Raw genomic sequence first — 24,045 nt, forward strand, 5'->3', positions numbered from 1 at the left:
TTTTCCTGCACGCAGAGCTGTCAAAGCACCGGCGTTTCCATGCGTGATCTGAGTTTCGGCACGTGGGAATACCAGACAGGAGCGGCAACTCTTATCTCCACGATGTCTTATAAATGACCATTAGTTCACCCTTTTTGAACAAAATCACTTACTCTCTTATACTCTAAATTTCATACGAATCCTACCGCCAATAGTCGCCCTCGAACTCCGCCTCCCCGATTATGCATCTCCGTCCTGCCACCCATTCCGGTTCGTGGTACTCCGCCAACCCCACAAAACTCTCTGCCCAAATCAAGCAATGGTTTAAGACAGCCCTGGCGGAAACTGCTGACACCGAAATTGCGGTTCCTCGATTTCTTATCGGCCCCCATGCCGGACTCACGTACGCGGGGGCTACGCTAGCACAGACATACCGTCTCTGGCACTCAAACAACACCGATCACATCAAGCGCATCTTCATCTTGGGCCCGTCCCACCACGTTTACTTTAAGGAAGTGGCATACACGACGAGATTTGACGCCTATGAGACCCCGATGGGGAATGTACCGTGCGACGTTGCCGTGTGTAAGCTGCTTGCTAAGAGCTCCCGGGTCAAGTACTTGCCAGAGAGCGTGGATGAAGAGGAGCACAGCTTTGAGTTGCACATGCCATTCATCCATCAATGCTTTGCGCTGAAAAACCAGCCGCCCCCTGCCATTGTGCCTATTTTGCTAAGCCACGGCAGCGAGGACTTTGACGAAGCGTTGGCGAAAATGTTGGCTCCGTACTTGGCAGATGACAGCAACGCGTTTGTGATATCCAGCGACTTCTGCCACTGGGGCCGGAGGTTTGGGTACACGGAGTACGTGTCCGATGTGACTGGGTTTGAAAGCGTCAAGGTGACTGCTACTGACGGGACTTACGACCTGTACTTACAAACATTAAGGTCTTCCAAGACAGCGCTTGCTATTCCAATCTACAAGTCAATTGAGTTGTTAGACCGCCGGGGGATGGCGGTTATCAGCACCGGGTCTTACGACGCCTGGAGACTGTACATAGACTCCACGGGGAACACAATATGCGGGGAGAAACCCATTGGGGTATTGTTACGAATGATGGAGATAGGGAGGGAGACACTCGAGGAGGTGGGATTATTTGAATGGGCTGGATATACCCAGAGTAACGCTGTAACGAGCGTGGCCGATGGCAGTGTCAGCTACGCTGGGGGATATGCCTTCTAGTCTGCCCCCCTCAGATAATATATACACTATGAATAAATATAACGTACAAAAGAAGGTAGTTTAGAGAAGTTCTACAACGTTTATAGATTCAATTTGCAGATAGAAATAAAATGCATGTATGAGGTTACATCCGCAGCCTTTGAACAGACCCTGACACATGCACAACCAAGAGGTGGGCCGCCGGGTATCCTCTCGGCCATGAGAATAAACATAATACCTGTAGGGATAAACCAGAATGGTCATTCACGTCTGGCTCCTCGGTATGATTGCTAATTTTTTTTTCAAACCCCAAACACCCGCCATCCCCCAGATCTGCATCCAGGTCATGCCGTCCCTAGTTTGCTCATGTACTCCAGATTCCGGACATCTCTCTCCCTATCGCCTGCCAGCAAGGTGCCTATCCTGCAGATTGGGCCTGAGGCCTCCTGCACAATGGCCTCCTACCTGATGCCTCCTGTACATTGTCCTCCAACCTGATGCCTCCTGTACATTGTCTCCTGTACATTGCCTGTCGTGCTCCATTTTACCAGTGCCGCTCCAAAGTCGCTGCTGTACCAGTCCGGGTAACGTCTGAGCGGCCTGCAAGTTACCCTGCGAAAAAAACTTTTCAAATTACCCGGCCGTATGCCTTCCAGAACGCAGCTAATTTACGCTCTCACTATCGCAGCTCTCAGTCTGAGCAAGCGGCAATTCCAGCGCTAGGAAAATTTTTCCCATTCCCTCTTTCTACTATTACCGGTATATATTTCCTCTTCTTTCTTTTTCCCTTCTCTTCTTCACTTCTAGTCAACTACTCTAAAGTTTTCATATAAATATTACAATATGGGTATGTATCGACGATGAATTGCCTCCTGGAGGCCATTAGACCCCCCCTCTTTCCGTCCGGTTACTAACCCGTGTAGTGAACTTCACTGTTGATCAAATGCGTGGCCTTATGGACGTTGTCACCAACGTCCGTAACATGTCTGTTATTGCTCACGTCGATCATGGTAAATCTACCTTGACCGATTCCTTGGTCCAAAAGGCCGGTATCATCTCCGCCGCCAAGGCCGGTGATGCCCGTTTCATGGACACCAGAAAGGATGAACAAGAAAGAGGTATTACCATCAAGTCTACCGCTATCTCCTTGTACTCTGAGATGTCTGACGAGGACGTTAAGGACATCAAGCAGAAGACCGTTGGTAACTCTTTCTTGATCAACTTGATCGATTCCCCAGGTCACGTTGATTTCTCCTCTGAAGTCACCGCTGCTTTGCGTGTTACCGATGGTGCCTTGGTTGTCGTCGATTGTGTTGAAGGTGTGTGTGTCCAGACCGAAACCGTTTTGCGTCAAGCTTTGGGTGAACGTATCAAGCCAGTTGTCATTATCAACAAGGTTGATCGTGCCATGTTGGAATTGCAGATCACCAAGGAAGACTTGTACCAGTCCTTTGCCCGTACCGTTGAGTCCGTCAACGTTATTATCTCCACCTACTCCGAAAAGGACTTGGGTGACGCCCAGGTCTACCCAGACCAGGGTACCGTCGCTTTTGGTTCCGGTTTGCACGGTTGGGCCTTCACCGTCCGTCAGTTCGCCTCCAGATACGCCAAGAAGTTCGGTGTCGACAAGACCAAGATGATGCAGAGATTGTGGGGTGACTCCTACTTCAACCCAAAGACCAAGAAGTGGACTAACAAGGAGAAGGACGCCGATGGCAAGTCCTTGGACCGTGCGTTCAACATGTTCATCTTGGACCCAATCTTCAGATTGTTTGCTTCCATCATGAACTTCAAGAAGGACGAGATCCCAGCTTTGTTGGAGAAGTTGGAAATTGTCTTGAAGGGTGACGAGAAGGACTTGGAAGGCAAGGCCTTGTTGAAGGTTGTCATGAGAAAGTTCTTGCCAGCCGCCGACGCCTTGTTGGAAATGATTGTCATTCACTTGCCATCCCCAGTCACCGCCCAGTTCTACAGAGCTTCCACTTTGTACGAAGGTCCATCTGACGATCCATCCTGTATCGCCATCAGAGACTGTGACCCAACCGCTGACTTGATGTTCTACGTCTCCAAGATGGTTCCAACCTCCGACAAGGGTAGATTCTACGCCTTCGGTCGTGTCTTTGCCGGTACCATCAAGTCTGGCCAGAAGGTCAGAATCCAGGGTCCAAACTACGTCGTCGGTAAGAAGGATGACTTGTTCCTCAAGTCCATCCAGAGAACCGTCTTGATGATGGGTAGATTCGTTGAGCCAATCGATGACTGTCCAGCCGGTAACATTGTCGGTTTGGTCGGTGTCGATCAGTTCTTGTTGAAGTCTGGTACCATCACCACCTCCGAACTCTCCCACAACTTGAAGGTCATGAAGTTCTCTGTCTCTCCAGTTGTGCAGGTTGCCGTTGAAGTTAAGAACGCCAACGATTTGCCAAAGTTGGTTGAAGGTTTGAAGAGATTGTCCAAGTCTGACCCATGTGTTTTGACCTACATGTCCGAATCCGGTGAGCACATTGTTGCCGGTACCGGTGAATTGCACTTGGAGATTTGTTTGTCCGATTTGGAACACGACCACGCCGGTATTCCATTGAAGATCTCTCCACCAGTGGTTGCTTACCGTGAAACCGTCGAAGCCGAATCTTCCATGATTGCTTTGTCCAAGTCTCCAAACAAGCATAACAGAATCTACGTCAAGGCCCAGCCAATCGACGAAGAGGTCTCTGTTGCCATTGAGAGTGGTAAGATTAACCCAAGAGATGATTTCAAGGCCCGTGCCAGAATCATGGCTGACGAATACGGTTGGGATGTGGTTGATGCCAGAAAGATCTGGTGTTTCGGTCCAGATGGTAACGGTCCTAACTTGGTTGTTGACCAGACTAAGGCCGTCCAGTACTTGTCTGAAATCAAGGACTCCGTCGTTGCCGCTTTCCAGTGGGCCACCAAGGAAGGTCCAATCTTTGGTGAGAACATGAGATCCGTCCGTGTTAACATCATGGATGTTACCTTGCACACTGATGCTATCCACAGAGGTGGTGGTCAGATCATCCCAACCATGAGAAGAGCTACCTACGCCGCTATGTTGTTGGCTGAGCCAAGAATCCAGGAACCAGTCTTCTTGGTTGAGATTCAGTGTCCAGAAAACGCTATCGGTGGTATTTACTCCGTTCTTAACAAGAAGAGAGGTCAGGTTATCTCTGAAGAACAGCGTCCAGGTACTCCATTGTTCACCGTCAAGGCTTACTTGCCAGTTAACGAGTCTTTCGGTTTCACCGGTGAATTGAGACAGTCTACCGGTGGTCAAGCTTTCCCACAAATGGTCTTCGACCACTGGGCTACTCTCGGGACTGACCCACGTGACCCAACCACCAAGTCTGGTGAGATTGTCACTGCCGCCAGAAAGAGACACGGTATGAAGCCAGAGGTCCCAGGTTACGAAGAATACTACGACAAGTTGTAAGAAGCTTAACGCTTCTGCTGTTGTAAAGCTGTTTTAGTACTTGCGTTTCTGCACGTTTTCCGTCGGTTTGCCGACTAATAAATTATTTTAAAAACTTGGGTTGTAGGGGAGTTTAGGTTTTTGCGGAGATATTTCCTTTGTTGAGGGTTGGCTGGGATTTAATATTTAGGGGTTGTTGATTTATATGTATAAGCACCCTTTGACAGTCAATACAGATGGTGGACCGTGGGGTTTCGATTTTATCTAATTGTAACGTTGCCTGTCTCAAGACGTTGATAGTTTAATCGTACGCTAGACCTTAATACTGCAATTGATCTCCACGCGGTAGATATGGTTCCAATGGACCGCTTTACATTGTCACAAGTAAAACTAAAATAACTTTAAAGCATGTAGAAACCTACCCCAGTGATCGAAATTGATGTGTGCACACAAGGTTGAAATTTCCTCTATGGTCGGAGTGGCGTCGTCACGCAACCTGTGCGCTCTCACAGGAGTCCCTCTGAGTTGCTTTTCCCCAACAGATCCAATCGTAATTGTGAAAGGTTTATAGCTTTGTGTATTTATAACTTTCGAAGCATATTTCAGGACATGATCCAGACTGGTCTGTGTAGTGCGCACCGCGATGGTTATGCGCCCGGCGGCTTTGCTTGCAAGTCGCGTTGACCAGCTGCAACCGGGCAGATATCAAAGATTTACTCTACACTATAGAGACAGATGACCGTCCAGCCAAATAGCTACCGGTATATAACTATTTCCTTGACATAGTGGGATCTCTCTAGAAACCACCGCTGCTTCCAGAACTTCTGAATTTCCCCACCTCACCGAATCTTTCAGTTCGCGCCCTGATACATAGTTTCAACCTGACCTTTCCTTGGTCTTTCATATTGCATTTGCTTAACCGTAAGCTAACTATCGCTGATTTGACCAGTCGTATCTCAAGTCTTTTTTGCCGCCAACTCTCTACACACCGCTTCATTAACCCCTAACATGCTCGATCCATACAGCTACGTGGCACCGTCGCGGGTCAAGACGCTTCTTGTACCGCTCAATGGCCTCCTGCATCTGCGGTTCCTCCAGATAGCGGACCAGCTCGAACAGTTCCGCGAGGTGCGCCTCGTGGACGTGTCGCCCATCTCCGCCGCTCCCACTACTCCAGCCGCCAAAGTCGCGCCAGTCAATTTCAACCCACAGGGCTACCCCAACGGCCGCGTATGTTTCGATGTCAGCCTCACTAGCGGAGACGAGAACGCTGGCACGGAAATGCTGGTGTTTCTCCACGATTTTGAGCCGTGGCGCAAGACGTTTGTGGTGCTTGGGTGTCTTGACCACACGGACAACCTCACAGCCGAGGCCGTGGCTGCCCATCTCGCGCAGTTGAAGCGCCAACACGGGTTTGCTATTGTTCACAAGGTCTGTCTCTTCAACTCGCCGCAAACCTCTGGGCTTGGTCCGGATGTCTTGTACGTTCTGCAAGGTGGCGTCGAAACCGTCATGTGCGATGTGACCAAACACTTCCTCGTTGCCCTTACCTCCTACGCCAAGGCGTACCAGAATATCACGCTCCGTTCGCCCGGCTCCATGAGTAACAAGGCCATCACACGCTCGTTCTCTGGAAGCTCCGCCATCGCGCTCAATAAGCGCAGCAGCATCGTGAGCACGTCGTCGCTCAACCTCACAACCAGTGAGACGAAGCGCGCGGCCGCGCGCGTCAAGGGTCGCCAGCATAAGGTCCTCGGAAACTTCTACATGCTCGCAGGGCGCTATCCTGACGCGCTCAAGGAGTTTGGTGACGCTGCGGCGACCCTCAAGCTCGCACACGACAATTTATGGCTTGGCTCGGCCCTTGAGGGTATAGGGATCTGTATTGTGCTCCTCACGTTCTTAGGGGCGCCATATGGGGTTCCGTCTATTCTCAACCTGATTCTCACCAAGGTGCCCAAGCTCCTGGGGCGGTTTGCAGACGCGAAGGAGGTGACGCCGTCGCCTACCAACTCGCCCAAGAATTCGCTCTCCCTCACCCGCACGTTCGACTCCAGCGGCTTGTCCACGCCGGAGCTCATCTACTCGCTCGCCATCAAGGCATTGGTCCACTTTGACATGTCCGCGAACGACCATGAGGACTACGTGCCACAGCTTGTGTACTGCGAGACGATTCTCCGTATCGTAAAGTTCATGGCGGCTGTGTATGTTGGTGGATCGCTCTCGCCGTCGGTGTTGGACCACCTCGTGCGCGGCGGGGCCGTGGCGAAGAAGCCAGATACCGGGATGTTTTCCAAGCGGGATATCACGGTGTTGGCAAGTTGGGTTTCATATGGCCAACTCAAGGACATGGAGGCGTTGTCGCAGTGCCGGGTGTACTGTGCGCTTGCGAGCGTGTACGGGGACTTGGAGTTGTACCGGAAGCGGGGATTTGTTCTTCAGTTGTTGTTTGCCAAGTGGGGAGCCTCAGGCGTAAGCCTGGTCATCCAGACCTCCCACCCAGGAAACCGCCAAGCCCCTCTTGAACTCCTCTCCTCGCTTGCGCTCATCTACTCCATTGGTGACAAAACACCTGCGTCGTTTGGCTGGGGAACTCTCCACAAGCCCCTCCTCCACATGGCCCTCGCCACCTGTGTCTCCCTTTCCCAGCCATCTGGTGTCATCTCCTTCGGCTCGCTCCTCCTCTCGCGCTACCTCTACGCCATGGACACAACCGAGCAGGAGGAGGTTTTCTTCCTGATCAAGCAGGCGATCCATGAGCTCAAGGAGCCGGCTTGTGAGTACTGGGACCCGTTCATGCTCAGAAACATCCGCGTCTTGAAGCACGCTACCAACCTAGCCACCACGAAGGCCCCAAACTCCGACAGCCCCTTCTACAACCCGTTTGAGAAGCAGGAAAGTGCGGAGAAGGTGTTGGTCCAGGACGATATCGCCGAGCTTCTCATCACCGTCCAGAACCCCTTCAAGTTTGAGATCGACTTGACTCTGGTGGAGGTGCTTGCGGAAGACCCCATGTCGTTGGAAACGGTGCTGAGTTTTGCACAATTCTCCTATGCCGTCGCGCCCGAGTCATTCTCCGACATTCGACTCTCGGTGATTCCGCGCGCAGCTGGGACCTTGCGGATCACCGGGATCCGTGCCGTGGTGTGTGGGTCGATGGAGCAGGTTTTTGAAATCTCCGGCGACGAGAACGTGCTTCGGTTGGCCAAAATCAAGTCCCACGGTCCGAACAAGAGCCCTGGAGAGCACGACTTGTCGACCCATTTCGAGCACTTGAAGTTGGCCGATGCGAGAACGAGCGATGACGCCAGGGTGGCTTCCGTGACCGTTGTCACGAAGGTGGTTTCGCCACAGCCGACGCTTTCGCTAGAGGATGTCTCGGTGCAGAACGGCTGGGCCATGTTGCTCGAGGGTGAGCGGTTCAACTTTGGGGTCCTGTTCCGCAACTCCTCGCAGACGCCTATCAACCATCTTACGTTTGCGGCGCGTGACCTGACCATCGAGCCGCTTACGGAAGCGCTCGGCTCGAAGGATCTCCCGGCGAACGAAATCTACGAGATCGAGTACTATTTAATCAAGAAGGAGGGTATCCGCTTGCGCAACCAGCGTCAGATCAAGCAGACCATCGCTGCGGGCGAGGAGTTCGTCTTGGACTTGGAGTTGATCGGCAAGCGCGGTATGAAGGAGGCCAGCGTTGTGTTGGAGTACGCGTTCCAGGACGTGGGGGCGTTTCTCACCCGGAGCATCGCTGTCCCAGTGCTGGTTTCGGTGTATCCGTCAATCGAGCTTGCGGGGTGTGACTTGGTCCCAATCTTTGTGAATGCGGCGAATGATTCTGACCTCTGGCGGTACTTGAGCGACAGGGAGGAGGAGGGTGAACGGGTGAGCGACTATTGCTTGCTTGTTCTTGACTTTAGGAATGCGTGGGGGAAGGCTATTGACATTGAGCTAGGCAATATACCGGCCGCTGAGTTGGTGTCTGGAGGGTTAAACGGTAAGTTGATTGAAGACAAGTTTGACGAACAGTCTCGCGGAAAGTTGGTTGAGGACAAGCCTAACGGAATGCGCACTAGTAAAGGATCATCAGGACGGCTTAGCGGTGATGGTTTGCCTGGCGGCATGTTTCTACTCTCCGACACTATCCCGCCCAGATGCACCCGCCGCTACATTCTTCCTGTCAAACGCATAAAGTTTTCCGATGAACACCTCCAGCAGCCCATCCCGTCTCTCCGCAACAAACAGTTTATCGTTGACAAAACCTCCAAGGAAGAGGCACGCTTCATCCGTGAGGCGTTCTGGTACCGCAAACAGATCCTCTCGCTGCTCCAGGGGACGTGGAAGGAGGCCGAGAGCGACCGTCATGGCGACATTGAGCTCCGCGGCATCCGTCTCTCCCAGAAGATGGTCAACATCCTCAAGGTGCAGAAGGCCTTCTTGGAGTTGACATTGAGTAACGCCAAGCGCACGGGTATGAACTGGGACGTGGTTTGCGAGGACTTTTTCACGGTCAAGACCAAGATCACCAACTACAACGACTGTCCCATTGTCGGGGTGTTGCGCCACGTACCCTGCTCCATCTCTGATCCGGCCAAGTCGGTGGACCGCAAGATTTTGTATAACGGTGTATTGCAGCACGCGACACTGTCTATCGCTCCCGGCCAGACGGTGCTGTTTGAGATGGGTGTGTGCGTGCTCGACAAAGGTGAGTACGAATGGGGTGTGATTTTTGAGGAGTTACGCGGTGATAGGCTTGTGCAATACGCCCAGCACGAGCCCATGTACATCCGCGCGGTGTAGCATAATAGAATGCATTGGAATAAAGACGTAGAAGGGGGTATAGAAAATGCCAGAGGTAATAGCTTGGGGTGCATAAAAGATTTTGTGTGACCTGGAGGTTTGACTCGTCAGGATAAGTGACGCGGCTATGAGCTCAATCGTTACATGAGATATATGCGTTCGTACTAATCTACGTATTGGTCATTCAATACCACCTTAAGGTGTACCAATTTGAACCATACTTACTAGTTATCCATGTTGATGTAACAACAAGCTGGTTATATTACAAATATGGGACATACATATTAGCTGCATTTATAAATTATAGTATACCCGGAGCCGGTCGGATAGCTTGCATTATGGCTTAGGGAAGATTGAATGTATACATAATGAGTTGGTCCTGAGAAAATAATTCTCTGAAAAATCAAAAGCGTATCTCTGCCGATTTGAAATTTCTACCTCACCGGTAACCACAGCGGATGTACTTCCCCCTCTGTTTTATTTCAATATTTTGTGCAAACGCGACGACCCTGATCTACTGATTATGCAACGCTGATCTTTCGTTATTCTCCTCTGAAGGGTTTTGCCGTGTTGAAATACGAATAGCATGGATGCGTGTAAACGCAAGCGACACGCAAATACAATTAGAGATGCATAATACATTACGAACCAGAAGGGTGTATGTGGAGTGTAAAAGGCCTGTTTTGCGAAGTATAAACAAACCAGGAAGGATCGTATATAGACAGACAGCCATTGGGCCTCACGGACTCTTCTCGTTAAACCTATACCGCTTAGCAAATGGAAATACACTGTCATGCTGTCAAGCCAAGATATCCAAAGCATTTACTGTTTACATTCATGTGCTTGACACCCTTCCGAACATTTAACGCGTTACCTCGCCCGTTCTCTTCCGAGTCACCTGATGCTGAATGGACACACTAGGTCATGCATATGGCCGTTATGTCTGAAAATTTTAGCGTGGCACGAGAACTTCGAGAGCGCGTGCCACCGAATACTCAGTTCCGAAAGAGAATACGCCCTCTCCCCGTTTCAACATCTAAGAATTGAGCTAAACTTTCATACAACTTTTCCTCCTCAAGCCCACAGCATCCAATTGAGAGTATCGTCAAGTTATGCAAACACGTAGCTATCGTAGACTGTCGGTCATTCGCCCCGATGCCTGCCGGCCGTGCGGCGCACTGTCTCCCCCTCCGACCACGTCAGATCTTCCCGACGGATGTGGCGCTTATTAGCCTATCAGACAAATCAAAGTAACACACTCTGAGTCCTTACCGAAAGTTTTTTTTTTTACTCCATTAAAGCTAGTTGGTATGCCGCTTCTCATGAACCAAAGCACCGCTCCTCGCCGTGGTTGAAATACTCCGATCTGCTCGAATCTTCCGGCCGTTGCCATTTTTCTCTTTTTATCCGAACTGACAGGGTAATCCTGCGCTGGCGTTTTTCAGTGGTAGCTCGGCTCCGAACTCGTGCGCGTTTTTCGGACTGTCTCCCCCCTGGACAAAAGAAAGCAAAACTTTTCCAGCAAAGTTTTACTTTTAAAAGTACCCGCTACTCTTCTTCTCTCTCTCTCTTTTCTTTCTCACTCTTTATCCACACAATGTTTGCTAGAATCTCTGCTGCCAGAGCCGCCACCAGATCCCTCAGATCCTACGCCACCAACGTCGCCGAATTTTCCGGTGTCAAGAACGCCCAGGGCCAGTACACTGTCACCTTGATCGAGGGTGACGGTATCGGTGTGGAGATTTCCCAGGCCGTTAAGGATATTTACAGTGCTGCCAAGATCCCAATCACCTGGGAGCCAGTCGATGTTACCCCAACGTTGATCAACGGTAGAACCACCCTTCCACAGGAGGCCGTCGACTCCGTCAACAAGAACAAGGTTGCCCTCAAGGGTCCATTGGCCACTCCTGTCGGGAAGGGTCACCAGTCCATGAACTTGACCTTGAGAAGAACCTTCAACCTTTTCGCCAACGTCCGTCCATGCAAGTCCATCGTCGGCTACGCTACCCCATACGAGGACGTGGACACTGTCTTGATCCGTGAGAACACCGAAGGTGAATACTCCGGGATCGAGCACACCATTGTCCCAGGCGTTGTTCAGTCTATCAAGTTAATTACCAGACCAGCTTCCGAAAGAGTCATCAGATACGCTTTTGAACACGCCAAGAACATCAACCGTCCACATGTCGTTGTTGTCCACAAGGCCTCCATCCAGAAGTTGTCTGACGGTTTGTTCGTTGAAGTTGCCAACGAAGTGGCCAAGGAATACCCGGGTATCAAGGTTTCCTTCGAGTTGCTCGACAACACCTGCTTGAAGTTGACCGCCGACCCAGCCGACTACAAGGACGTTGTCATGGTTATGCCAAACTTGTACGGTGACATTCTCTCCGATTTGTCTTCTGGGTTGATCGGTGGTTTGGGTTTGACCCCATCCGGTAACATGGGTGACACCGTCTCCATCTTCGAAGCCGTCCACGGTTCTGCTCCAGACATTGCCGGTAAGGGTCTTGCCAACCCAACCGCCTTGTTGTTGTCTTCTTGTATGATGTTGAGACACATGCACTTGAACGCCGATGCCGACAAGATCGAGAATGCCGTCTTGAAGACCATTGCCTCCGGTGCCGAAAACAGAACCGGTGACTTGCACGGGTCCGCCTCCACCTCCCACTTCGCCTCTGAAGTCATCAAGAACTTGTAAGTGGCCAAGCCCCGCGCCTAGCCCTCATCGGGCACAGCCCGCCTCATGATTGTTATTTTTTTGTCATGCTAGAACTGTCTATATGTTAATCGTTAATTGTTTGTAGTACTCGGAGCGATCATGGACCGTGCTGGAGCCATTGTGTGGAAGGGAACCAGGGGGAGTGCGGTACTATCGGGTGGGACGGCTTTCATATTCTGTGAGACATGTATTTAAGCTTGTCCCTCGAGCCATCGATATCCCAAGGAAGCTGGTAGGAAAAATACGTGGTTGCCGACACTGTAGGTAGATCCGAACCTCTTGTCGCTTAACCTTTGCGACAAGCATCAAGAGCCACCAGGGCAGGCTGACATTGAATATGTTCAGCAACAATGTCTTAGGAAAGGTCACAAAATGATATGTAAAACTTGATAAAAATGGAAAAGTGAGAATAGCCTATCATTACAGTGTTGTGCACGTAGAACATAAAATTTTAACGCCTTTGGCTAACGTCCATGCCTTTGGTTTACATTGTTCTACCCCTTACCACTACTAGTTTTTTTCTTATCTCAGTCTGAAAATACACGAAACGCTCAAAACTCCAGAATTCATAATCTACAAATGCAGCTCTTATCCTCTGGTCTTGATAGCGCTTAATGGCTTACTCGAGTCTCCTGTGGTCGTGCACTGCACACTCCCAAAGGGGCGCAACTGAACGATACGTATAAAACGAATTGCACGCCAACAGTTCACCCTAGAGCCCACGATTTCCGTCCATCTTTACACCTATACACACAATGCCAGGCTTAGCGTTTGACAACTACCAAAGAAACAACTATTTAACCACTAAGGGTTACGGCTCCCCAACAGCCACCTCCACCGGTACGACCATTGTCGGTTGCAAGTTCAACGGTGGCGTTGTGGTATGTATATGAGAACTTAAGGGATTTAAAGCATCAGGAAGAATAGAAAGGAAATGAATATTATACACAAGGTATAATGGACTTGTCAAGAGTGAATTGAGGCACTTTTGCCACCGTTGGGGACATATTGGAGAGCGGTATTTTGCCATACTCCCCACTAATGTTAACTGCCCATATAGGAAGAATATTCCAACGCTCTAGAATCCCAATTACTAGACTACGCCTTGGTTGGTGTTGGTAAAGTTTCCACCCGATATCCAGGATATCTCCGGGTGCAGAGTGGCGTCTCAAGCTAGACACCGTAAGCCTCTGCAGGTTGGATCATGACACCAGCTCATCGTGGCTAGCCGCCAGTGCTCCGCAACTACACCTCAGGCCACCCTGTATGCCACTACTGTATTAATGACGGACCAATCTCCTTTGTATTATTGACCTGTCCTTGCACCTTCCTGTTCTTCAGTGACCTGTTACATCATCACTCTAATAACTCCTATTCTTACACAGCAATACTAACATCTTTAGATCGCAGCTGATACAAGAGCCACCTCCGGTGACATTGTCGCTGACAAAAACTGTGAGAAACTTCATCGTCTTGCACCTCAGATCTGGTGTGCCGGTGCCGGTACCGCTGCCGATACCGAAATGGTGACGCAGCTAATCGGCTCCAATTTGGAGCTCCACTCGCTCCACTTGAACCGCAAGCCTCGTGTTGTCACCGCCATGACCATGTTGAAGCAGCACTTGTACAAGTACCAGGGCCACATCGGTGCCTACTTGATCGTTGCGGGTACAGATCCTACTGGCGCCCACTTGTTTTCCATCCACGCGCACGGTTCTACCGACGTGGGACAATACCAGTCGCTCGGTTCTGGATCCTTAGCCGCTATGGCTGTGTTGGAGAGCGAATGGAACGAGAAATTGACCAAGGAGGAGGCCATGAAGTTGTGTTCCGACGCCATCGAAGCCGGTATATGGAACGACTTGGGCTCGGGGTCCAATGTCGATTTATGTGTCATGGAAGTGGGTCAGGACGCGGTCTTGTACAGAAACTACTTGACCCCTAACGTGAGAGAGGCCAAGACTAGAAGCTACAAGTTTGGCAGAGGTACCACTGCCGTGTTGAGGGAGAGCATCTACAGCTTGGTTGAAGTGCAAGAGGAAATTGTCTCGTTCAAGTCGGCAGCCGAGGCTATTGAGGTGGATGCGTAGAGGTTAATATTACATGTTTAAAGAATGAATATACGGCCGTGGTGTGCTTGTATAAGGAATAGGAGGGATATGTTAAAAGGATAGGATAACGTCTGGGTTAGGGCTATTTTCTGCTTCAAAATGCCTGATTGGACTCCTTAAATGAACGTAGTATGTCTTTCCATTCACCCCAACTCCCTGATGTAGGTGTACGCGAGCCACCTGAATTACTAGATTCGCCATTTGCATCTGCTTCCGGAGCTAAGTATAAATCTTGCTTTTGTATAGAACGATTATCTTTCCGCTGGCTTGCCAGAAATCGAATTTCAATACATCTGGTAACCAGTGTAGTTGCAAACGTTATCCGTAAGTCGCCCCTAAGTCGTCCTTTCAACCACACGATACCAGCTAATACTGCTTCAAACAAACTTGGTATGTTCTATATGAATTATTCACGCGCAACATAGCATAACGGCGATACTTGAATTGTTTTTTTTTTTTTCATTTCCATCCAGTTTATATCCATCCCTCCCTATGGTCTGAACATTTAACCTTAGTGCACCAAACACCCCTACTCACGCTAGTCCCAGTTCCTACCATTATCTCTACAGATCAATGAATATTTCTACATTTCTTTAAACCTTCTCTAGCCACAACCGGGTCGCTAGAGCTTAACCTCGTCAAGAGCCAACTTGGTGCCCTCCACTATGGCCACATGCTCCGTGGAGTGGACACGCTCCTCGTACTGCTCCAAGGTCTCGTCCTTTCTCAAGTCGAGCTTCTTGACCAACAACGGCTCGCCTCTATCGACCTCCACAATGACTTTGTGGATCATGACACCACCTTCCGTGATGAGGCCATCCTGGCCAGCCTGCCAGGCACGGTCGATGGCGTGGGTGCCGTCGAAGGCCCCGGGAAGTGCCGGGTGTAGGTTGATGATCGGAAGGTTAACCTCTGCCACCACGTTCAAAAATGCCGGGGACAAGATGAGCATCCACCCAGCACACACCACCAAGTCGGGGCGCACGTAGTCGGCCACTGAGCCGTGCTTGGAGCCGTGCACAACAATGTTCGCAAGATCCGTGTTGAACTGCTCTCTGGCAGCCTTGCGGCCCTCTTTATCCTCCTTTGGAATACTCGCGTAGTATTCTTTCAAGCGGTGTACCTGGCTAGGGATCTGGTGGTTCGCCGCCCGGGTGAGCCCGTAGGCGTCGGCCAGCGATGAGATGACCCTGTGGATCCTGGCGTGGCCCAAGAGGCCCTTCGCCGAGGCATCGATGAGCGCCTGGAGGTTGGAGCCGGAGCCAGAAATTAGCACGAGAATATTCAATTCACGGGACATTGTATGGGATGAAAGCGTGGAGATGAGAAGAGGAATGAGATAAGGAATGATTCATAGTGAAAAATTCCTCCCGCAATCGCAAATTATCTGACTCGGGATGCAGGATGCAAGATCGAAAGAGATTAGAAGTTGCACAATGGGTTGTGGCGTAAATATTTTATTTCAGGATGGCATACAAATATGAAATTGGCTTTATCCAGGGATAAAGTGTTTCCTGCAATGACTAGCAGGGGTGAATTATCTTCCAGCCATTTAATTAATGTATGTCATACCCAGGAGAATGAATGAACGGTTCTAGGATCAAAGTGCAGGTCCTCACATTACTCACCTAATGTATTAATGGGGTCAATAGATCAAGAATAAAGGGTAGATCACTACACCTCGCTAGAACCCTTCAAATTGATTGCCGGGTTGCACAGACGGGAACGATAGGTGCTTATTATCCTAACTATAACGTTGGTAGAGTAGGATTTATCCTCGTGGAAATCAATCACATGACTCTTCGCCCATATTCCAATTTCTATCTAGTATGAGGAATATTGTAAATCATAATGGATAAGAGTCCTATAATTACGCTTTATAAACCCTTTTCGAATTCCCGGAAAATACACCAAACCAGCTTCCCAGTCTTTGGCTCAACTCTGCTGTTTACGGTACGGCTGTATACAGGACCTCAGCTTTTCACCGTGTACAAGGCAGCACTCTTCCCGTATAAGTATCCCCCATCATACCACAGCCCCAGAATGCTTGGCTTGTTCGAAAAGAAAGAAGAAATCGTGACTCCGGCTATAGGGCAAAACGATCTCCAGGAGATGGTCTCGATTTTTGCAGAGGCGTCTGCCGACGTCTCCACCGCAGCGCAACCGAATCCCAAGTTCAACCCTTTCAAAGGTAGCAGTGCCCCAACGCCAGAACAGATCGGTTCAGATACATCACTCTCGCAGTATCCACATGTGATGTCGTGTACACAGGCATTTGACCTCTTGGTGGGCTGCTTCTCGCTCGGCGGGCAGATTAAGAGCTACTATCGGTACGGGACTCTAGCCAACTGCGAGGACCAGTTGACCAAATTCAAATTTTGTATTTCCAACTCTACAAAGTCCGGTGCTGAGAAAGAACAGGGTATTTCGCAGTGGTACAAGGAATCGTGGGCACAGAAGAAGGCCAGCGGTAGCAGTGAAGACGTGTGGGATGCCAAAAAGTAGCTGGTACGGCTCGTGTATATAGGAATGGTTACGTTTGTGCATGGATTTTACTGCGTAGAGAAAGGCTTGGTGTCTGCTGGACGTGGAAAATGACAGATCCAGGCTCCTGGGGGACCAAGAAGCTTCCACCGCGGGGTTTAGTTTGTGACCTAAGATATATGTAAGACCTGTTGATGGCTGCTTGAGCATGCTTTAACAATTTCAATCATTGAGTTATTTTTGTTGCCGAACCGTGGAATAAACCGGTGACAGTGATGTTTAATAGGAAGGGTTGTACGGTTGTGTTTGGTTTATCAATTTTAGTACTCTAGGTTAGACATATTCCAGCCCGTCAATATTCAACAGCTTTGCGAGGGACAAGTCATTATAAAATGGTAAACTATGCAATTCACCAAGATCTCATATAGCTCTACCCTTTTAACTAAAATATACATTTTTTCATATGTAATTATTACTACAAGAACCATTAGCTCTGCACTCGCTCTCGTGCTCTAAAGGTGCGCGGGGGTACCATACCTAACCTCCTTTGACATAAAGGCAAGCGAAAAGTCCTTGCGGAACAGAGTATCCTGGGCGAACCCAGTATGGTTTGTGATTGTATTTGTTGTTGCCGCCGTGAAATTTTGGATGTAGTTCACCATGTAGCCCAACTTGTTGTAGTACGGTACCAACATATGCTCCACCACTGCCGAGACTCTAAAGCGAATGATCTTTGGGTCTCCTCCACAGAATTGCTCGGCATAGTAACCAGAGGCAACCATACCCTCAGAGATTTTCATCAAGACCTTACCAGCGGCTTTTTGGAATGACGTAAAGGCGGTGATTTCCACCATGCCGGCCTCGCCGCCATCCTTGAGACCAATAGTTCCCACCACACGGGAGATGTTTTCCGAGAGGAACTGCAGGTTCGCAAGGCTCCCCAAAATGTGAATTTGAATGTCCTTAAGAGCGTATTGGAACGGTTGGGTGACATCCCAGTTGTCCATATCGGCCTTGCTCGTGGAGGAGACAAACGGAAGACGGTCTCTGACGTCAGAAAGTGGAATGAGCAAGAGCGCAAACATGGAGGAGGGGCCCATGTGGGCATCGTCGGTGATGTGGCCCAGGATGCGACTCCCTGCAAAGATTTCGTGGGTAAACTTCACCTTGGCGTACCCTTTGTTCACGATGGCTGCTAATGTTTCGGCGAACGCAGACGGCATCGCGATGAAATTATATGGAATGAGAACGAGTTCTGGTTTGGTAGGGTCGATAGACATAATACTGAGATTGGACTAAAGAGAAATAAGATCGAAAAAAATTAGAATGAGATAAAATATTGCAACTTTTTATATAATTTTTTTCTGGCCAGCGTTCATGCAACGGGAACGTAAAGATACCGCATCGTGCATATGGGCTATGTATGGCATCGGAGACCACCGCATATTGAAACAGGCACCACTCATTGTGTATGGCAAGATCCACAAATAGCTTTAGTTTAATTATGTCAGAGAAGGTGTGGGGCAGGATACCAAAGCCCTAAAGTTGTCATATTGCTAAGTTTCAAGTATGGGAAACAAACTGGACTTATAAAATGAAATGCGGGAAAAAAAATGACCGCCAAAGTATTTTCCAAAAAAATAATGGTCCCTAGCAGGATCGAACTGCTGATCCCCGCGTTATTAGCACGATGCCTTAACCAACTGGGCCAAGGGACCATTACACATTGGTTGCGAAGGTCAGAAAAATTATTCCCGAAATTTTAAGGCTACCAGGAATGCCAGGTAACGGTTATCAGAATTAGCTCCCTAACTTAAGCAAAGTCATGTAGCAATCCGAAACATTCGAACTATTTGTGGAGATTCAAGCGAAATTGAACTAGTGGTGATGCGTACCCAGAGGATCATATAAAGAAGTGGTTTCCCGTTGATAGAAAATGTTTAGAAATAAATGTCCTTGTTGCAGAAGATTGTGATAGTATCTTGAGAATCGACGATAGACTAAAAACCCCAGACTGAAGTTCATACAGGCACTAGAACCCTGACATCGATATGATATATGGCTTATACTGAGATAGATTCTTGTGATTTCCATACCCAATCACCCTGTTGCTTAGATAGCTTCGTCTCACCTCGGGTTACCCATATGCCGTACCCTCACCACCTGGAAATCATCAGTTTCCGTTGTTGCCTACAAGTGAATGGTAAATATTGCATGAGGCCTATGTTTAGAACTCGTGACATCGTATGAAATCGTAGATTCGAAAGAAATTACAAAAGGGAGATAGCCAAATGTGTTGCTCTTGTTGGATGCGCCTGGAAAAGATCTGAGAAACGGAAAAATCTATCTTTCCTCCTCTCCCCTCAGTCCAGATACCAGATCCTAGGCTTCATTTTCAGCAGCCACCTTCATTCCAATTCGACAACGGCTCTGATACAGTCACCGGCATGCATGTCATCGAACGCAGTGTTGATACCATCCAACTTGTGTCTGTGGGTGATAAAGTCGTCAACCCTGATCTTCCCGCTCATGTAATCCTCAACCAATCCTGGCAACTGGGTTCTACCCTTGACACCACCGAACGCACAGCCTCTCCAGACACGGCCAGTAACCAACTGGAACGGTCTGGTGGCAATTTCCTTACCGGCAGCGGCAACCCCGATGATGATAGACTCACCCCAACCCTTGTGGCAGGCCTCAAGGGCATTTCTCATGACACCGACATTACCGGTACAGTCAAAGGTAAAATCACAGCCCCCGTCGGTCATCTCAACCAACTTGTCGACAATGGTGGTGCCCTCTGGCAACTCAGTAGGGTTGACAAAGTCGGTGGCTCCGAATTTTTCGGCCCACTCCCTCTTTTTGTTGTTGATGTCGATGACAATGATCTTACCAGCCTTGCGCTCAACAGCACCCTGGACCACGGACAAACCGACACAACCAGCGCCAAACACTGCAATGTTGGCGCCTTCCTCCATCTTGGCAGTAATGGTGGCGGCACCGTACCCGGTGGTGATCCCACAGCCCAACAAACAGGTTCTGTCTGGGGCAGCCTCTGGGTTAACGGCAACCACAGAAACATCGGCCAAGACGGTGTACTGCGCAAAGGTGGAGCAACCCATAAAATGGAACAAGTCCTGGCCTCTGCACTTGAAGCGTGTGGTCCCGTCTGGCATCACCCCTTTACCCTGGGTGGCCCTGACGGCACCGCACAAGTTAGTCTTGCCGGACTTGCAGAACTTGCACTCCTTGCACTCAGCGGTGTAGAGCGCAACAACGTGGTCGCCAACCTTGACGGAGGTGACGCCCTCACCGATACTCTCAACGATCCCGGCACCCTCGTGCCCTAAAATCGATGGGAAGACACCCTCTGGATCGACACCTGACAAGGAGTAGGCGTCGGTGTGGCACACACCGGTGTAGAGCACCTTGACTCTGACCTCGTGCGCGCGTGGAGGCAAAACCTCGATGTCTTCAATGGTGAGGGGTTTGCCGGCCTCCCAGGCAACAGCAGCTTTACAGTGGATAGTCTGGAGGTTAGTAGGAGTAAGATTGGTGATCAATGTTGTCAGAAATCAGTGGGGGGAATACCATCACTGGCAGTCTTATAATGGATATATGTGTACTACTTACTTGGCCAACAGTGGACATTGTGATATAGATGGATAGGGAGAAGAGGAGGTTTGAAAGCAGGATACGTGCCAAGGTTTATATATTGTCAATGTCGGGATTTTTCAAGCGGCGCTTTAACCGATCGGGACAAGACTTCCGCTAATAGCCTGACCGTCTCGGCCGGGGACATTCGGTGGGGTTTGCGTGCAGGTCCTATCAATTAGTAAGGCAGCGTGGTGAATCCGGCCGGTAAATTGCTTACCGACATCCTCGGAATGTACTGGAGTGAGGGGCTCTTATCAACAGGCCTTCCGCGTCTTTTTTTTCTATTAGTAATTCTCTGGGCGAGTCATTACAGAGAATTTCGGACAATACAGAGGCTAGAGCTGATTTGTTTGGGAAACGAGGCTAAAGTAGATTTATTATCAGCAAAGCGATATTAATCCTCAATGTCTCTGTATGAGGGGTGAGAGTGTGTGGCTAACGACGGTTGGACTGAATTTGCAATGTTCATTCGAAAGCATTAAAGACACTAGTATTAAAGACACTAGCATTAAAGATACTAGTATTACTTTACCAGGCAGGATTATGTATACGCCTCGATTCAGATGCAATACTGGATGGTATTATACCCGGTAATTGTCCAAGCCTAAAGTACAAGTTTTCTACAGAAATTCGCCAGGGCTTTAACCATATTCCTGGTAGCGTTGCCTGAGGGCTTGGTTCATGTATCTCCCCGCATTTTTCGCCAGTGACTGCAAGACCAAAGTTTAGGCTGGCAGCTTTCGCGGGGACCATCACCGCCGTGGCATCTGGAAATACCAACTGTGAATATGGTTAAAACTTAGGTGTATTCCAGCCCAATTTATTATCAACATAAATCCATGTAAATACATCATTTGTCTCTGGTCTAGACTCCAAAGGTATCGAGGGAAATTCAGAGAACAGCCATATCGGAGTGAGACATGTAGGCGGAAAATGTCGAAGTATACGAATTTTCAATGTGGCAAGAGAGTTATAAAATTAGCTGCCAGGTCATATTGCACGGTCTTGCGTATTTCTAAGCTAGGGTGCTGGCTACATTCACTTGTTTCGACCAGCTTGAATAGAAGAGACCTAACTTGCCAGAACTATATTCTATGTAAATTTACTCCATCCTTGTTCGAAGGATTTAATCTAAAATACCTTAGTCATTACTTATCTAGGAATACATTATACATCCAACGAACTGGGATGAACAACCATGTACACACAATGCTCTTTCTAACATACAAGCTCAATCAGCAGAACTCATTAAAGAGGATCCTCCTTCAGATCTTTTTTTTTTCTTCTGATCCCATTCCAATACCTCATCCTGCTTTAGTCCTTACATAAGTTCTTACACATCCACAAACTCCGCTCTTTCATCGCTCCCCGCAAACACAATCTTGCAGCGCACACTTATCGGCAACTGGGGGTCTGTAATAGCCACCTCTTCAGTCCCGTCTTCCACCAAATCGCACAACTTCTTGCTGAGGTTCGGTCTGGTGGCCTTCTCCAACGCCTCCGGCTTGCGCAAGTACAAGTTCTTGCGAGCCGTAGCCAACGACGGCTGCTTCATCTGCACCTCATTCTGTTCCGCAATATGGTCGACAAAGTCCTGTAACGTCCACCAGCGCTGTGCTGTAAAGGTCTTGCTGTCGTAGCCACACACGGCACAGTTCTCCTTGCGCTCATACTTGAACGTGTAGGTGAAGATCGAGTCGTCTCCACTGTACATCATGAAGTTTTCCAACGAGGCAGTACATCCCGTGACCAACTTGAAGGCTTCGCTGCAGCAAGCAGCGGCCACCACCGCGTTCGTCAGCGCAATCGCCGGGATTATGTTCTTGACCACCCCAAGGGTTAACGATCGCGTAACTCCGTTAATGTTAAACTGTTTGGCTCGCGTGAGCGCGGTGGCATACATCCAGTCTACCGCCAGAGGGTCGTCAGCATCGAACTTCACATCGCCCCAGTGGCGCGGCCATTCCAAGACACTGGCCCATTCGACACAATGCTCCGGAAGCCTGGGGGTATTCGCAATGGTACACACAGGATACACTGTCCGCACCCCTAGGGTGTCTAGTGAGCACTCATAGCAGGCTGAAACTCCGGGTAAGATGACCCTGGCGGAGCCCTTGAATCCCTCTGTACCTCCGTCGATCAAGGGAATGAGCGCCAGCGGGTCGGCCGAGTTGTCTGTGACGATCTGACAGAGTGTCGCGTTCATCCAGCGTCTAGCCTCAATACTGTCGAGCCCGCACACCACAAGCGTGAACTGCCGGTAGTATGCGTGGGTCATGTCCTGGATGCGGCAGCAATGGGCGTTAATGGTGACCCCAGCAACGCGTGCCATGACAAAGTTGGCCGCGGTCTCCGCTTTAGAAGCTCCTACATCGTGGCGGCGGAACAAAAACTGGCGGTTGAGGTTGGACACGTCTATTGTATCCATATCGATGACGTCAATGCTTTTGAAGCCCGAGAGCGCAAGGTCCTTAAGGATTTCGCATCCGAGGCCTCCCGCACCAATCACCCTGGGCTGTTAGTGACCGCCTGATGGTTAATTCTTGGGAATACATACAAAATCCGGCTGGTGTGGAGGAAGTCGAGCACCTCCTGGCCTGGCTCGTAGTCAGGATCGGAGAACGGGCCAGTGGCGGTGATGTACGGGAGAATGGAGGATTCACTGGTGGTTAGTAAGACTGAGTGACTAGACTTCGGAAGTACTTACCTTCTCTCAGCTACAGTGGTCATAGTAGGTGGATTTGGAGGTGACAAGAGTGTGGCAATAGCACTAAATTGGTTGATATATAGACACAAGTGCAGGACATACGCCACAGGGTCTAGCCACAACGTATGCGCCACATCTGCAAATGTGCATTCGATATTTCGAGGTCAGTGGGTTTGTCCCAGTGATTTTCAAGCTTTTACGGTATTTTATATTTGTATTTACTTTATCCCAGGTGTTTAATAATTGTAAATGTCTTTGGAATGTATGAGTTATAGCAAGATGTCTTTGGAATATAGGAGTTATGGCAAATGATCGAGACCTGGGATAGGAAGAATGTGCGATCTAGGTATATAAGATGATGAGCTAAAACCCTAGAAAATGCCTGGCTAGCTCAATCGGTAGAGCGTGTGACTCTTAGCAGTACGCGATCACAAGGTTGCGGGTTCGACCCCCGCGTCGGGTTTTCTCTTTTTGCTACTTTAAGCTTAAATATGGGTGTTCCTAGTAACGGGGTTGCTCCTTTGGTTCCGTTTGAAAGAGCGTTTCAAAAAACCGGTCAAGGATTAAGAGCAATATTGACATGGCATCCATAGCCCCTATTTCGGAATTTCAAATGCGGCTACGATTGCATGATTGCGATGGAATATGTTACTCTCCGGTGCCTGCTTACATAGGCATTATTTGCGTCTATCGCAGTGTCACGCCTACTTCAATCACAGATGCAATAATTCCGCAGTTTTTTGGCTGGATTAAGGCTTGCTAGGACGTGTAAATACAGAATTTTAATGCAAAGACAGTATGGTGCAGTTATTGAACGCGATCTCAAGTCATCCAAAGCACCGGTAAATAGGACTCTTGTATCAGTTCTATATCTTAGTTCCCAGCACTAGCAGACACCTTCCAGACTATAAGGTACACTTTATATAAACTGGTAGGTCATATTT

The 24,045-nt window shown here is 49.3% G+C and overlaps 12 protein-coding genes and 2 non-coding genes across 14 annotated transcripts; 8 read left to right on the forward strand and 6 right to left on the reverse strand.

Annotated features, from left to right (window-relative positions):
* The first annotated feature begins 118 nt into the window (after positions 1-118).
* Positions 119-1,468, forward strand: BABINDRAFT_160130 (uncharacterized protein). Its single transcript, XM_019128073.1, has one exon. It carries the CDS (start codon positions 222-224, stop codon positions 1,218-1,220), a length of 999 nt encoding a protein of 332 aa, XP_018987227.1. The 5' UTR covers positions 119-221; the 3' UTR covers positions 1,221-1,468.
* A 652-nt stretch (positions 1,469-2,120) lies between these two features.
* On the forward strand, positions 2,121-4,936 carry EFT2 (elongation factor 2). Its single transcript, XM_019128074.1, has one exon. The coding sequence runs from the start codon at positions 2,143-2,145 to the stop codon at positions 4,645-4,647; it is 2,505 nt and encodes an 834-aa protein (XP_018987228.1). The 5' UTR covers positions 2,121-2,142; the 3' UTR covers positions 4,648-4,936.
* A 430-nt stretch (positions 4,937-5,366) lies between these two features.
* Positions 5,367-9,443, forward strand: BABINDRAFT_160132 (uncharacterized protein). The gene has a single exon (XM_019128075.1). The coding sequence runs from the start codon at positions 5,635-5,637 to the stop codon at positions 9,421-9,423; it is 3,789 nt and encodes a 1,262-aa protein (XP_018987229.1). The 5' UTR covers positions 5,367-5,634; the 3' UTR covers positions 9,424-9,443.
* Positions 9,444-11,020: 1,577 nt separating this feature from the next.
* On the forward strand, positions 11,021-12,121 carry IDH2 (isocitrate dehydrogenase (NAD(+)); the record flags this gene model as incomplete). The annotated part of the gene is made up of 1 exon (XM_019131606.1): positions 11,021-12,121. One exon carries the CDS (start codon positions 11,021-11,023, stop codon positions 12,119-12,121), a length of 1,101 nt encoding a protein of 366 aa, XP_018987230.1.
* A 663-nt stretch (positions 12,122-12,784) lies between these two features.
* Positions 12,785-14,539, forward strand: PUP1 (proteasome core particle subunit beta 2). The gene is made up of 2 exons (XM_019132313.1): positions 12,785-13,023; positions 13,546-14,539. Exons 1-2 carry the CDS (start codon positions 12,898-12,900, stop codon positions 14,230-14,232), a joined length of 813 nt encoding a protein of 270 aa, XP_018987231.1. The 5' UTR covers positions 12,785-12,897; the 3' UTR covers positions 14,233-14,539.
* On the forward strand, positions 14,236-14,776 carry BABINDRAFT_113030 (uncharacterized protein). The gene has a single exon (XM_019126855.1). The coding sequence runs from the start codon at positions 14,385-14,387 to the stop codon at positions 14,676-14,678; it is 294 nt and encodes a 97-aa protein (XP_018987232.1). The 5' UTR covers positions 14,236-14,384; the 3' UTR covers positions 14,679-14,776.
* On the reverse strand, positions 14,668-15,671 carry ADE8 (phosphoribosylglycinamide formyltransferase). Its single transcript, XM_019128076.1, has one exon. The coding sequence runs from the start codon at positions 15,551-15,553 to the stop codon at positions 14,876-14,878; it is 678 nt and encodes a 225-aa protein (XP_018987233.1). The 5' UTR covers positions 15,554-15,671; the 3' UTR covers positions 14,668-14,875.
* A 482-nt stretch (positions 15,672-16,153) lies between these two features.
* BABINDRAFT_160136 (uncharacterized protein) lies at positions 16,154-17,112 on the forward strand. The gene has a single exon (XM_019128077.1). It carries the CDS (start codon positions 16,297-16,299, stop codon positions 16,756-16,758), a length of 462 nt encoding a protein of 153 aa, XP_018987234.1. The 5' UTR covers positions 16,154-16,296; the 3' UTR covers positions 16,759-17,112.
* A 116-nt stretch (positions 17,113-17,228) lies between these two features.
* On the reverse strand, positions 17,229-17,990 carry BABINDRAFT_160137 (uncharacterized protein). Its single transcript, XM_019128078.1, has one exon. The coding sequence runs from the start codon at positions 17,958-17,960 to the stop codon at positions 17,250-17,252; it is 711 nt and encodes a 236-aa protein (XP_018987235.1). The 5' UTR covers positions 17,961-17,990; the 3' UTR covers positions 17,229-17,249.
* A 391-nt stretch (positions 17,991-18,381) lies between these two features.
* Positions 18,382-18,455, reverse strand: BABINDRAFT_t92. Its single transcript has one exon. It is a non-coding gene; the product is annotated as a tRNA-Ile (tRNA).
* Positions 18,456-19,145: 690 nt separating this feature from the next.
* Positions 19,146-20,388, reverse strand: FDH3 (bifunctional alcohol dehydrogenase/S-(hydroxymethyl)glutathione dehydrogenase; the record flags this gene model as incomplete). Its single annotated transcript, XM_019132450.1, has 2 exons — positions 19,146-20,267; positions 20,371-20,388. 2 exons carry the CDS (start codon positions 20,386-20,388, stop codon positions 19,146-19,148), a joined length of 1,140 nt encoding a protein of 379 aa, XP_018987236.1.
* Positions 20,389-20,729: 341 nt separating this feature from the next.
* BABINDRAFT_160139 (uncharacterized protein) lies at positions 20,730-21,358 on the reverse strand. The gene has a single exon (XM_019128079.1). It carries the CDS (start codon positions 21,145-21,147, stop codon positions 20,923-20,925), a length of 225 nt encoding a protein of 74 aa, XP_018987237.1. The 5' UTR covers positions 21,148-21,358; the 3' UTR covers positions 20,730-20,922.
* A 175-nt stretch (positions 21,359-21,533) lies between these two features.
* On the reverse strand, positions 21,534-23,124 carry BABINDRAFT_179456 (NEDD8-activating protein; the record flags this gene model as incomplete). The annotated part of the gene is made up of 3 exons (XM_019131087.1): positions 21,534-22,904; positions 22,952-23,056; positions 23,102-23,124. 3 exons carry the CDS (start codon positions 23,122-23,124, stop codon positions 21,728-21,730), a joined length of 1,305 nt encoding a protein of 434 aa, XP_018987238.1. The 3' UTR covers positions 21,534-21,727.
* Positions 23,125-23,481: 357 nt separating this feature from the next.
* Positions 23,482-23,564, forward strand: BABINDRAFT_t68. Its single transcript has one exon. It is a non-coding gene; the product is annotated as a tRNA-Lys (tRNA).
* The last annotated feature ends 481 nt before the right edge of the window (positions 23,565-24,045 follow it).

This window comes from Babjeviella inositovora (genome assembly GCF_001661335.1).
Source record: "Babjeviella inositovora NRRL Y-12698 unplaced genomic scaffold BABINscaffold_2, whole genome shotgun sequence".
NCBI lineage: Eukaryota > Fungi > Ascomycota > Pichiomycetes > Serinales > Babjeviella > Babjeviella inositovora.

Bases quoted from the DNA above. Each gene is read 5' to 3' on its own strand.
- BABINDRAFT_160139 (XM_019128079.1), bottom strand. From the start codon at position 21,147: ATGGTCCCCGCGAAAGCTGCCAGCCTAAACTTTGGTCTTGCAGTCACT.
- BABINDRAFT_160132 (XM_019128075.1), top strand. From the start codon at position 5,635: ATGCTCGATCCATACAGCTACGTGGCACCGTCGCGGGTCAAGACGCTT.
- EFT2 (XM_019128074.1), top strand. From the start codon at position 2,143: ATGCGTGGCCTTATGGACGTTGTCACCAACGTCCGTAACATGTCTGTT.
- PUP1 (XM_019132313.1), top strand. From the start codon at position 12,898: ATGCCAGGCTTAGCGTTTGACAACTACCAAAGAAACAACTATTTAACC. The intron at 13,024-13,545 runs GTATGTATATGA...TAACATCTTTAG, and splicing joins AGTTCAACGGTGGCGTTGTG to ATCGCAGCTGATACAAGAGC.
- BABINDRAFT_113030 (XM_019126855.1), top strand. From the start codon at position 14,385: ATGTCTTTCCATTCACCCCAACTCCCTGATGTAGGTGTACGCGAGCCA.
- ADE8 (XM_019128076.1), bottom strand. From the start codon at position 15,553: ATGTCCCGTGAATTGAATATTCTCGTGCTAATTTCTGGCTCCGGCTCC.
- BABINDRAFT_160137 (XM_019128078.1), bottom strand. From the start codon at position 17,960: ATGCCGTCTGCGTTCGCCGAAACATTAGCAGCCATCGTGAACAAAGGG.
- BABINDRAFT_160130 (XM_019128073.1), top strand. From the start codon at position 222: ATGCATCTCCGTCCTGCCACCCATTCCGGTTCGTGGTACTCCGCCAAC.
- BABINDRAFT_160136 (XM_019128077.1), top strand. From the start codon at position 16,297: ATGCTTGGCTTGTTCGAAAAGAAAGAAGAAATCGTGACTCCGGCTATA.